Source organism: Parasteatoda tepidariorum, chromosome 5 (assembly GCF_982258835.1).
Source record: "Parasteatoda tepidariorum strain Cologne lab strain chromosome 5, Ptep-v5.0, whole genome shotgun sequence".
Lineage (NCBI taxonomy): Eukaryota > Metazoa > Arthropoda > Arachnida > Araneae > Theridiidae > Parasteatoda > Parasteatoda tepidariorum.
Genome location: NC_141759.1, coordinates 36426419 through 36439807, shown reverse-complemented (window position 1 = coordinate 36439807; position 13389 = coordinate 36426419). Strand labels below are relative to the sequence as shown.

General features: G+C 31.4%; 1 protein-coding gene across 1 annotated transcript in view; it reads right to left on the bottom strand.

The window, feature by feature from the left end:
- The window catches only part of LOC107452438 (nose resistant to fluoxetine protein 6-like), a 71360-nt gene that overhangs the window by 35150 nt on the left and 22821 nt on the right, over positions 1–13389 (bottom strand). The window contains exons 2-3 of the mRNA XM_016068913.4: positions 7124–7447; positions 629–846 (exon numbers count right to left, since the gene is read on the bottom strand). Coding sequence (XP_015924399.3) covers positions 629–846; positions 7124–7433 — 528 coding nt within the window. The 5' untranslated portion in view covers positions 7434–7447. The remainder of the gene's footprint in view (positions 1–628; positions 847–7123; positions 7448–13389) is intronic.

Sequence of the window (13389 nt, the reverse complement as noted above, 5' to 3'; positions counted from 1 at the left end):
GCTTTGCTAAGTTGGTCTGTGGAAACATTGTTAAAGAGATTATAAAGGCAGCGTTGGAGGACATTTTGAACCACATTAACTGTTCTCGGAGCCTGCGAACACTATTGCTGGTATCTTGTGTTTTTATCTACCATCATTTTAAACTTTTCTAGGATTTAACTTGCATTGTTTCAATCAATTTTTAACTGAATGTTTTGATTCTTAACTTGTTCTGCTTTTTAACTCTTATACCGAATTTTAACTTCGAATATTTTATTACTGTTTTACATGCTTCTGTAAGTTTTTAACATTTATTGGATTTTGGGTTTTTTTTTTTAACCCTTTTACTACTTTACTATTTTAATGGGTTTACACTTGTTTTGTTTTAATACTTTTGTATTGATCATTATTTTAGATATTCTGATTTTTAAATTTGTTGTTGATATAATATTTAGAGTTTTATGTATGTATGTATCTACTCTCGTATGCCCTTAAATAGGGCGGGTCCAGATACAAATAAACTCATATATAGCCAACAATTAAACGCATATCTTCCTATGTAATAGATCTTATACATTAAATAGAAAGGAGAGTTTACTACAATGATATAAATTTCATGCATATAAAGAAAAAAACGAGAAAAGGTTACCGATTCATTGTAAGGTGTTCGGTGACTTTGAGTCAAGTTGATATATTTAGGACGAGGACCTAACCTTGGCGTAGCCTCCACAGTGCAATATTGTCCTTTAAATGTTTCAAATCCTCGCTTGTCGTGCACTATGATATTCAGACACTCATCAAAAGCGCCAAACTCTGTAAGAGTCCCAGCCAATGCACCTGACGGAATTTTCGCTGTACAATCAAACACTGTAAGAAGAGGAGCACTTATTAATAAAATGAGACACTTTAACAAAATAGTTATTTGGAATTAACCCTAATATTCTCAGTTCGAAATAACATTGTTTTATTATTATGGTATTAATTTCAAAATAAGTAAGAATGCCTAAATGTGGGCATTCCTTCAGAGTCCCCGAGGCCCTGAAAATTAAAATTTTCGGTAACGTAAATAAAGCAAATGTCGTTATTTTAATTTCTGAGTAACCACCAATAAAAATTGTTTTCCAAAGAAAGTCATACCTGCCAACTTTTAATCCCTTCCATTATCATTTTTCCCAGTGATATTAAAATGGAATTAAAATTTCAATTTTAAGCAGAAAAAATACGTTGTATTTGAAAAAACTTAAGCTGACAATCACGATAGAAACACACATTAATATACATGCTTAATTTTTTTAAGAATAGTGGTGATCAGAACCATTTAAAAATTGAGTTTATAGAAGAAAAAATAGCATATATTTACTACCACTTTAAATATAAAAATGAAATTTTATGCCAAATGGGCAAAAGTTGGCAGGTATGTATATGCGTGTAAATTCCAGCTTCCAAACTACTTAGTAATGAAGTAGTCTATTAAAATAAGAAATATCTTATAGCATTAACTTAAATTTGCTAGCATTACTAAAACCTTTCAAGGACCGTGGGAAACATGACTTTTTCTTATGAATGAAGTAAAGCAATGAGAATAAAGCACAAAAAAAAAGCATAAAATGCTCATGCTTTAGTTCCGCTTTTATAAACAAGAACCTACTTTAACCCACACGTCCTTTCAAAAGTTCGTCTTTTTTTTCTTCAAAAATGAAATAAGTAGTGGTTTAAGTGATTTAATATTATGCCTACCTGCCAACTTTTAATCCTTTCAATGATGATTTTCGCCAGTGGTAGTCAAATGGTACATAAATTGCAATTATAGGCAGAAAAATAAGCTTGCTTGCTTTATTTAAAAAGAACTGGGCACCTGGGCCGCGCAGCGGCCCCTATCCCATACATCGTGACATATATACATTGTGTTTAAAAACATTTTGAAATTTTGCTACATTGTGGTGGCAGAAGCAGAAAAATAAGCTGTATTTCATATTTATATATATGATTAATTTTTTTTAAAAATACTGGTGCATCAAAAATATTATAAATTAAGTTTATAAATGCAAGTAATATATAGAAAGCATACATTTTACTACCACTTTAAATATAGAAATAAAATTTTACGTCAAATGCGTAAAAGTTGGCAGGTATGATTATGATATATTTTGAAGAAACTAGTTGGTTCATTTATATTTAGATTTGAAATCCAGACCAGGGATGCCACAGGTGACTAAAATTTACATTGCAGGTCCTTGTGGTTGTTACGATTGAATAATTATTTAAATTAAATAAATAAAAATTTCATTGATTTTTTACCACTTCCTTCGGTGTTGGCAGGGCATTGGACTCATGTTCGCGCGAGTGGGAGTTCGAATTCAGTCGGCCGAAGACTCCCCGTGCAGTGAATGGTGACTGGAGAACGTTAAATCTGTCGGGAAATTATACCTCTGAGGGTACTGAATCGGAGATTGTTCGTCCTCTGGTTCTCTTCTGGTAGGTCAAAATTACGGTCTGTGGATGAATGAATGCATGCATGAATGGGTCCGCCCTATAAACGGGTGTGGAAGAAGTAGAATTCTTGGACATAGATTACACCGCTGGAAAGCAAAAACAATTGCACCCCCTCTGACCTAATGGCCGATGACAACAACAATCACATTTTTCATTTTTTGGTCACCTCTGGCTTGTCTGATCCAGACGAAGCACGTCTACATTCTCGTAGCAATGATACCAACATGCTCCATTTCGTGAAAAAATATTTTGTAGTGGTACCGATAGTTATTTCCAGTTAAATATTTTTCGTTTTAAGTACTTTTCCATCACTACGTAATAATAATTCAAAGTATCTTATTAAATGCGACTTTATTACAGTAGTCTCGGGGCCTCCCTGGCCGAGCGGTATCGCCCGTCAAACGCAGTGTGAAGAGTAGAGGTGGCGGGTTCGAATCCCGTCGTAACCATGGATGTATTCTTTGTGATATCCTTCTCTAAATTGTTCTTCTACCTGACAAGGGTTTATAAGACTAAACTGAGCAAACTAGCCTGCAAATGAATGTAATTTCAATACAGCATGTCTCGGGGGCCTCTCTGACCGAGCGTGGATGTGTCTTAGCATCCTTCTTATTGTGCTATCTGTCCTTCTATTTGACAAAGGCTTATAAGTCTAAATTGAGCACACAAGCCTGCAAATATATGTAGTTCCAATAAACCAATACAGTTATCTCTCAAAATCAGTAACTAAAGAACAGCTGACCAAAATGTGTTACGTGATTTTCTGATAAGTACATGATGGATAAGGGCCGCAAATTGCAACCACTACTAGGATTGGATTGGATTGAATGTAGGGTTTAGTGGCACAAACAACCACTACTAGGACTACAGTTGTCTCGTAGTGACATTTTTAAAGAGTTGCAGTAATTATCCTTATTCTACAAGTTTTACTTCTAAAGTTGCTACCGATTTATTAAAAATTTTGTAGCAGTTGACATCCCTGTGCTAGACTATAAGCCTAGCCATGCTATTAAAAAAATTCCTCTTTGAGTGATGTCAGATTCGATGCATCAGTGAAAGCCTACCAGGGCTGGTGAGAGGTAACCAGAAGATATTCAGTGCATTTTTAAAGGCAAAGTAATAGTAAACAGAAGTCTATAGAATGAACTCCTTTCGTCACAAAATTTAAGACCGTCTGCTGCTATGGAAACAAGAACTAGTGCATTTCAGAGAGGGGAGCTTTTCTCTTCTCCGATTCCCTTCCTCTCGCCGACTAGAGTCAAAACCTGCCTTAAATATTGACCTTGAAATAGTCAAACCTCGCAACCATAATCACTACCATTGCTTCAGATGAATGGCGAGGAGAGTTTTTTTTCTATAGACTACAGAAGCAGAATTCAATGTTTGCGAAAATATGAGACCTTATTTCAACTATGAAAGTGATAACAGTATCACTTATTGCCATTTTATTGAATAATATGCGATATTCTGGTGAAATAACTGACATCGAAGACAGCGACTTAATTAACTGCATTAATAAACGGTATTCTGAAGAAATAACTGACATTGAAGACGGCAACTTGGTTAACTGCATTAATAAACGATATTCTGGAGAAATAACGATGACAGCGACTTGGTTAAGTGCGTTAATAAACGATATTCTGGAGAAATAACTGACATCGAAGACAGCGACTTGGTTAACTGCGTTAGTAAGAGAAACAAAAAGATTTTCATACTGGCAGAAGATCATTACAGGAAAAAAGAAATCTGTCGTAAAAATCATAATAAGTTATCATAAATAACTTCAGTTGTAATTTTTCCAGTTTCAGGAGAATTATACTTCTAGAGCAGTGATTCTCAACCTTTTATTTGTGGCGGCACTTTTTTAACGATTTCGAAATTTGACGGCACACAATGAAAAAAAATAGTTTAAAAGTTGTTTACTTACCTATAATACACTGTGTTAAATAGTCTGTGATAATAACTTTGAATATGAAATAAAAGATTATGTACTACAAAAGCACGTTTATTAAGGGATTAATTATTTCTTTTGACTAATTTTTTATTAGTAACAGTTATTTTTTTTTTACTAGTTATTAATTGTTAGCTTGTTTCCTACAGTTATTAACTGTTAGTTTTTCTTATATTAATTATTATTTTTTGTGATTTCTTATTAATTAGTTTTTTTCATAACTATTAACTGCATAGCTTACTTTAATGATTAGCTTTTATTTCCTTCGGAAAGTTAATATTTAGCTTGTTTTAGCCTTTGTTAATTATTTTAAGAGTCATTAAATTTCTTACTTATTTTAACATTTTTTAAAATTGTGTGTCAAAGACAATTTAAACACTTGATTCTTATTTTAACTTATTTTAAAATTGTCAGAGACAAGACAATCGCCGACAAAGATGTTCGTGCGGTCAAAGCGTGGAAAAATTATAAAAAGTATATTTATAATATTATATATATGTACACTTTTCTATAATTTAAGCTTTACTCGTAATAAAAAAAGCATTATAATTTTTATTGTATCATTTCCAATATTTGGCGGCACATTTTAAGAATTTGGCGGCACACTAAAGTGCCGCGGCACAGTGGTTGAGAATCACTGTTCTAGAGTATTCACGATAACTAAAAATATTCCTAAGCGATTACTGATGGAAGACTACTTATTAAATGGGGGGCGTGGCAGATGAGCGTGCAAACCCTGGATTTTTTTAAAAAGTTTCACTCCGTTGTAAGTTAAGAAAAAAACCTTCGCGGTAAAGGATTTAAGTAATTATCCACAACTGCATAGAGTTCCGTTTTATGTAGATATCGAATTATATAATTACGCTTTGAAAACAATATAAAAACTTTTAAAAGTTAAACTCGTCGGACAGAAATTTAATTCATGCTATTTTTTGTAAGCAAAAAGAAGGCCGTGCAACGTCGTTTCAAAAGTTGGCTATGTTGATATTCGTTAGCGCTGTGAGCTTTGAATCCATTCAACGTTCACTTAGATGCAAACAGGCTCTCTCCATAGGGATAATGGCTTTTTCTTAACTTGCAACAGAGTAAAGTTATGATTTAAGGAGGGAATGCTCGTCAAGGGAATTTTGTTGCTTGATAGCATATCACCCTAAAATCTCTGAAAAATGTTCAAATAAAATCTAAAAATCATCATTAATTGGTACAAAAGTATTCAAACGCAGAAACTAATTTTGGACAGAGGAAATATCTTTTCTTTTACTTTCGTTTCCAGAAAATTCTTCACTTTTGAATTCACAGAAGATATTCTAAAGAAGCTCTCTAGAAGGATTTTTCGACTCACAAAATATAGTAAGCACATTCCAAATATACTTTTAGAATTATTAATCCAATATAGGTAAATGGAATATGGGTCAAAAAGTGTATGGAGTATTGGTCTATAGGTAAATGGAATAATTGTCAGTGGCTGTGAAACCTAAATTCATAAAAAAATTTGTGTTTCTTTCAGAGGGAGCTCGTTTTTGTGTCTGATTTTGTAACTTAAACTATCGTCTGCACACATTTATTAACATATTTAAGGTAAGGTGCTCGAACTATTAAGATTGGAAACCTGGTATTTCAAAATCCAATCATAATTTCAAAGGGTGTTCTTTTTTTTTTTTTTTTTTTTTGCGCATCACCATAATAATTGTGAATAAAACCTCGTAGCCTGTAAGTAATACAGACAAATAAGATTGAACTTTTTTTGTGATTCTTAATCTTCAAATCTCATTAAATAAATTTGCTATCTTAATTACCATTTATTTTAATATTTATATATTACTCAGAACCTTTCCATTATTAAGTTTTTCAACGCAACAAAACTTGTGTTGCAAAGATTTTAAGAAAATTTATCAATAAAGTAACTATATTTTTTTAAAAATCATTCCTGCTCCTATTTTGTCTTTCCCAGCAGTTGTCAAAGCTGTGAAATTCCAGATTTTCTTAAAATAAATATTCTACATTCCTAAAGGCAGTTGTTTCTCCTTGAATTGCTCCTATTTTGTCTTTCCCACCAGTTGTCAAAGCTGTGTAATTCCAGATTTTCTTAAAATAAATATTCTACATTCCTAAAGGCAGTTGTTTCTCCTTGAATTGTACTTTAAATTTGGTATTTTCTATTTTCAATTGTGTACCATTCCATTCAAATATGAAATACAATATTTTCATTCTCATTCTTTAATCCGAAAGCATTCCGCAAATGTGCTTCGTCTCGTTTTCTTCTGGTAATATAATCAAACTATAATCATTGATAATATAATCCTAAACATTATGCATTGGTTGTATGACCCCAAAGCTTAATCCCGTCCCGCCCCGGTCAGGGGACTCCGGAGAATACTGTAGACTCTAAGTGCACGCACGTGACCTCTCATTAAAAAAAGAGGATTCAAAAAGGTAGTCTTGGTGGCGATTCCTGGAAACACCAGAAGGCCTCAAAGAATTTAGTGAAATCTTAAAATTAACAATAGTAGATACTTCAGAAAATAGAATTTAGGAGTTTAGTGTTCAAACATAATAGGCAAGGCATCAAAAAAAAAAAAAAAACATTGAAGAAAGGTAACAAACAAATTATGATGATGAAAAGTATCAAAATTTGTCCAAATTGGTTGTATGATATGTAAATGATTTGAATGTAAGATGGATAAAAAAATACAAGCTTACTTGTTATGGCCCATACTTTTAGCTGCTTCAGAGCTATCGCGTATTTCATAAGACTCGATAAACAACTTGATGATAAATGTATATTTTCTAAAAGTTTGTAAAAAGCAGGCAATGTCCTTTTCACTAAATTGTTAGTAGCATTTTTCAACAACATTTCATACAGTGGAAAATCTGGTCTAACTGGATCATGTGTTGTAGTTTGAACATAGCTTGCTGTTGATGTGGTACTAAAGGGACTAGACTGAACTAAACTTTGCACACTAGCAAAATATCCACAGCACAAAAACAGGAATACAAATCGGGTGTCCATTTTTGGTCGTGCACCTGAAAAATAAGAAAAAATTTAATAAGGTATTTTAAATGCTCATAAAGGAAATATCGACTGCAATGAAATTAACTAAACTGTTTAAACCATAAATCGTGTTCTAAGTTTACGTACATCGATCAACACAGAAATAGAACAATAACTGGTACGAAAATCTTATCATTATAGCTTGTTTTCCGGAAGATTAAAGTATACATGACTACCAAGATTTTCTTTACAGTCATAACATATGTAGAAAACTGTTTTTTTTTTTTTTTTTTATATTTATACTAAAATTAGAAGGGTAGAAGTTCTTTTTTTTTTAATTGCTGCCCTGACCATAAATAAAATCATTTTGTATTTAAAAAAAACTGAAAAATGATACAAACGCGGTTGCAGAAGAAATAGCAATGGAATAACATTTATACAAATTATCTTAATCAAATTATTTTTAAAAAAATAATAAAGTTAATGAAGATACTCTTTAATTATAAAAAAAACCTAACGGATAGCAAATATGTTATAATTATTATACTAGGCCCAAAAGTGCGTATTCCGTGAAAGTAAATGTAAAACTTCTCAAATGCTTTACTGATTAAAAAGTAACTTACCGAAATCTGGAAGAAAATTTGGAACTTTTTATATCTTTTCACTAGTTAATTCAAATATTTTCGTGCTAGATGGCATGCCGTAGATTTTTGCCTGAGGATTGTAACAACTGAGGTCCATACGCTTCTTAACCTTGATGGCTCGTGGTTGTCTTATCTAAGGTCTCTGAACAAATTGTAAAGAGTTTTTGGTTAATAAAGATGACTCTTTCATCACCCATGTTTTTCCCCACAATACATGTAATCAAAATGGTTGCTAAATATGTATCATAAAGCTTATCGAATTTTCGATGAAATGGCTTTGTAATGACAGGAAATTCCAGTTCAGACGATTGAAAGGTGTATAACTATCTCAGTCTTGTGAAACGTTAAAATTGCAATAGGGGTCAAAACACTCTTTATGCTTTTGTTTTTATAAAGTAAATCATTTTTTAATAATTTGATCTGTTAACGATTAACATTTTTTCAAGTTCAAAAAAAATTTAAAAATATATTTTGACTTTTTTTTTCATAACACTGATTGACTTTTGAAAAATATATGTTATGTAAATTAGCGTAGTTTGTTGTGATAACGTCGTTTTGAAACTAAACCATGGTAACTCAAAAAAGCAAGTTTTTCAAGAGAGCGATTTCAAACTTTATGCTATAATGCTAATCGCGGCAATGCGATGACGATTTATCTGCTCTCTACATTAACTTTATGGAACTATAAAGATAACAGGTTGTTTTTCTAAAAGGGTGACTTTTTTTACACAAAATGACCCAAAAATCTCATTTTTCGACTTTTTTGAGTTACAACGGTTTAGTTTCAAAGCGACGACAAGTTCTTCTGTGAAGTCCATGCAGTTAATGTACTTTCAAAAGATTTTTCTTAAATTCTATATATTAATAATTCAGAATGTTAGTCTCATTAAAGATAAAAAAATATATAAAACAGAAACAAAATACTGCAGTTCTTTTCTTCTTAAACATTTGGGGTCGAAGTAACGAGAAATTTATTTTGTTTGACGTAAATTCTGCATTGGTAAAACAAAACACCATTTCTAAAAGCTTTGCGCATGGTCTTTCAAATTGTGACAACAGTTTTGCCATGTAAAATCGCCTGAAAACACTTTCTGCTGAAAGAAAGATTGTTTAGATAGAGTTAGTACAGAATCGTTTTCATTGTCCATTACCTGTACATGCTCATTAAGTTTTATTTGATTGGGGTAAATTATAATAGTGTCTGGGATAGCTTGACTGACAGGGTGCTAGACTCACGATAGTGAGAAAGAGTATTCGAATCCAGCCGGCAGAAGACTCCCTGTGCAGTAAATGTTGACTGATGCATGTTAAATCTGTCGGGTCACAAAGTCTTCCATGTTCCCATAACAAATTATACCTCTGGGGATACAGAATTAGGGATTGATCGTTCCCTGGTTCAGGTCAAAATTACGAAGTGTGGAGGAATGAGTTGGTCTGCCGTATAAACGGAAGTGACGAATGGGCGTGGTAGCAGTCAGATTCTTGGCCATAGATGGCGCCACTGGAAAACAATAACAATCACATCCCTTGCCTTAAATGGCCTACTACAACAACAACAACAAATTATAATAGTTCCTTCAACAGCAGAAAAAACAGGAAATAACTTTGTCAATACTTTTCTTTAAATATGATTTATCACTGACACCTACAACACATGAAAACATAAAATTCAAAAATACTACCAAGGAACGTAAACTTTAGACCGTTCTACTGAGGGAAAAAAAACTCTTGAAACTTTATTTTTTTCTGATTGTAGCTACTTTCAATATGTTGAGAATTAAGATTTCGAATGCGTCGTATGGAAAAGCTAAATTTATTCCGAAAAAAAAAAGTAAGTCGCCTCCCGATGGGGTCCCTGGTTAATTGCAACAGCCTGAAAATATTAAATTACAAAACATTAAAGTTCCAATGAACCATCTATCAATTAGTCTAACGGATAGCAAAATGTCGCGATATTGGCATTTACATATCAATCACTGGATATTGTAATAAGCTTACGATCAGGACTGCTACTTATCCGGAAAAGATAAAAATGGGATAGAGAAAACATGATTATCCTTGACTATCACTTCTTTTCCTTCATTTTAAAATACATATTTACATATGAAATTAATTGTAGTATAATAATAGTTATAAAATTCACTTCATGTGAAAGAAATGTTGAAATCTCGAATAAAAGAAAAATTTCATACTTGTGTTTACATTTTTTGACTAAGTAGTAGATCTGTTTCATTTTCACTCGTGTCAACAGGAAGTTTTTCTAATATAAAGTTGTAAATTTAAACATTAACAGTTTTAATTTAAAAGTTTGATTTTGCAGTGTTCTGCGAAACAGGTAATATAGTTTCTTCGTTTTTTGCAAATTAAACAATTAATATTATTTTAATTGCTATTTAGCTACCATTTCAAACAGTGGGAAGATAAGCCTTTTGAGTCAGCTACTGTGACATATCGATCAGTGATCGCAATTTCCGATAAAATAGTAGTAGGAGAACTATGAATATTTTCTGCCAATTTTCCAAAAATTGTATTACAACTATTAAAGATTATAATTTTAAAAAAAATGATAGATAAGATTTCTTAAAAGTTGGAGCAAATTTGTCATTATAGATATAACTTCAATTTAAACCTGTAATAATTTAAATTGTAGTGCTGATTGCAAATATAACTGAATCATTTATGTTTGTGGTAATCACGAAAAGATAATTTTTTCAAAAAACAGAGCGGAAACGAAGTAGTTTTGCTATCTATAAATCTCTTGCATGAATCACAGAAATTTCAAAAACGTATTTTTACGTGACCCGATTGAATAACAGTGAAATCTAAAGATTAAATATTTCGTTAGCTTTTAACTTGATTAAAATCTTACTTTGTTAAGCCGTTTACTTGCCGGACTCCATTTCGCAGTAATGGGAAATGTGCCTTTATATAAAGAGAGGTAGCAAGTTGGCACACATGAATCAAATAAAAATGTTCTTCAGTTAACAATCGAATTGGTTTCAAAGCATAACAAATCCGCTTGAGTTTAGAAACAAATATAGATTTTATTATATAATTAATGTATTTTGATTGATAGGAATGTTCAAAATCTCCAATACAAATGCTAAGAATGAAAGTATAAAGTTTTCCAGTCTTTAATATCTTTTAAAAAAACAGACCTGTTCCGAAAATGGCACATTGGCTTTTAAAAATTACAACAAAATATTTGATGCTAAAATGCTCAAACACTAAACCGCATTGTTCACTTTTGTACAAGTGATGCAATTCTCTCAAATAAATTTTGCTCTAATTGATTTTTAAAAAAAAGGCTTGCCTCAGAGTCAAATAACTTCATTATTTTATCAGTACATACCCATGGCGCTGTGATTGATTTTAATTGATAGTATTATACGCTGCAATCACGCTCATTGGCACTGTGGTCGATTTTAATCATCACACCCTAATAATTGGTGGCACTGCAGCCGCAGCATTTTGGTGCTGCAATTGTAGCACAATAACAGAGATGCCAACTTGCTCCGGACAGCAAATATATATTTTACAGTAGTAGTTTATCAATCGTGATTCTTGGTTTGATAAATTCAATTTAGTCGATTTTTTTCTACCACTATTTCGAAATAATTCGTTTGCTTATATAATTCACCACTTTACAGTAATAATGCAATGCTATGCCTTCTAAAAAGCAAGCAAAAATAGTCAAATATTTGCAAAATTTACTTTGTAGTTATTAACCGCTTTTTAATTATTTTGGTGTGCCCGGAGCAGTTGGCATCTCTGCAATAACCAATTATTTTCTAGCATGCATTTTATGATTCTGTCAGCCAATCTTTTCTTTTAATTCATAATTAAAACTACAACAAGACAGAGTATCCCAGCATGGATAGGTAACAGCCACCCCCTGGGCCTAAAGGCCTCGAGTAAACAAATGATTATGAGATACGCACTGTTAACCCTTTCGCGCCGACTGTCACAAATACGTGACAGCAAAAAACCGTATCAATCAGGGTAAGAAGATAAAACTGGTAATCAAAGTATTTCTTTAGCAGTTTATTTGTAGGCGGAGTTATAATTTTTTGATTTATTTAATTCACCATTACTTTGTTCAAAATAAAACTATTTAGTTACACTTTGAATTAACATTGATTATATATATGATTAAACTAACAATAATTAAAATAAAAGCAAAGTAAGTCTGTGAAATTAGTAACGACTACATTTAAGTTACCGTTTTTTATTTAATTGCAACTTGATTCTGATTTTGTACGAATGCTTTTCTGAATCACCCGTCCCCAAGGGGTTAAATATATTCGCCATGTAAATCAATAGATTAATTTTTAAAGACTTTCGTAAATAAAATTTAAAAAAAAGTATAATCTAATTTTATATTAAAAATGGTAGCGCAATGTTAATGTTATAATATTTTTAAAAACTTGTTTGCAAACGTAAATAGAGAAGAAAACAAGAGAAGAAAAAAACCTAATTTTGTTTTAAACTATGTTCTTCTGATGCTAAACTTTGCCACCAAGAAAATGAAAGATGTATATAATTTCAGTAACAACAAGCAATGACTTGCAAAAGATACAGATAAAATATTTAACAACGATTAGATAATAATTAAACTACAATATTTTTAAGAACCTGTTTGTAAACTTAAATAGAGACACAAAAGAAGAAAAAAACCTAATTTTGTTTTAAACTATGTTCTTCTGATGCTAAACTTTTCCACCAAGAGAATGAAAGATGTAAATAATTTCAGTAACAACAAGCAATGGCTTGCAAAAGATACAGATAAAATATTTACCAACGATTAGATAATAATTAAACTACAATATTTTTATGAACCTGTTTGTAAACGTAAATAGAGACACAAAAGAAGAAAAAAACCTAATTTTGTTTTAAACTATGTTCTTCTGATGCTAAACTTTGCCACCAAGAAAATGAAAGATGTAAATAATTTCAGTAACAACAAGCAATGACTTGCAAAAGATACAGATAAAATATTTAACAACGATTAGATAATAATTAAACTACAATATTTTTAAGAACCTGTTTGTAAACGTAAATAGAGACACAAAAGAAGAAAAAAAACTAATTTTGTTTAAAACTATGTTCTTCTGATGCTAAACTTTTCCACCAAGAGAATGAAACATGTAAATAATTTCAGTATCAACAAACAATGACTTGCAAAAGATCAGATAAAATATTTAACAACGAATAGATATTAATTAAAGTAAAATGTTAGTTTTACGTATTTGACCTACAATTTTATTTTTATATTTAAAGTGGTAAAAAATTTATATTATGTAATTTAGGAAAAAGTATGAGTTTACGGC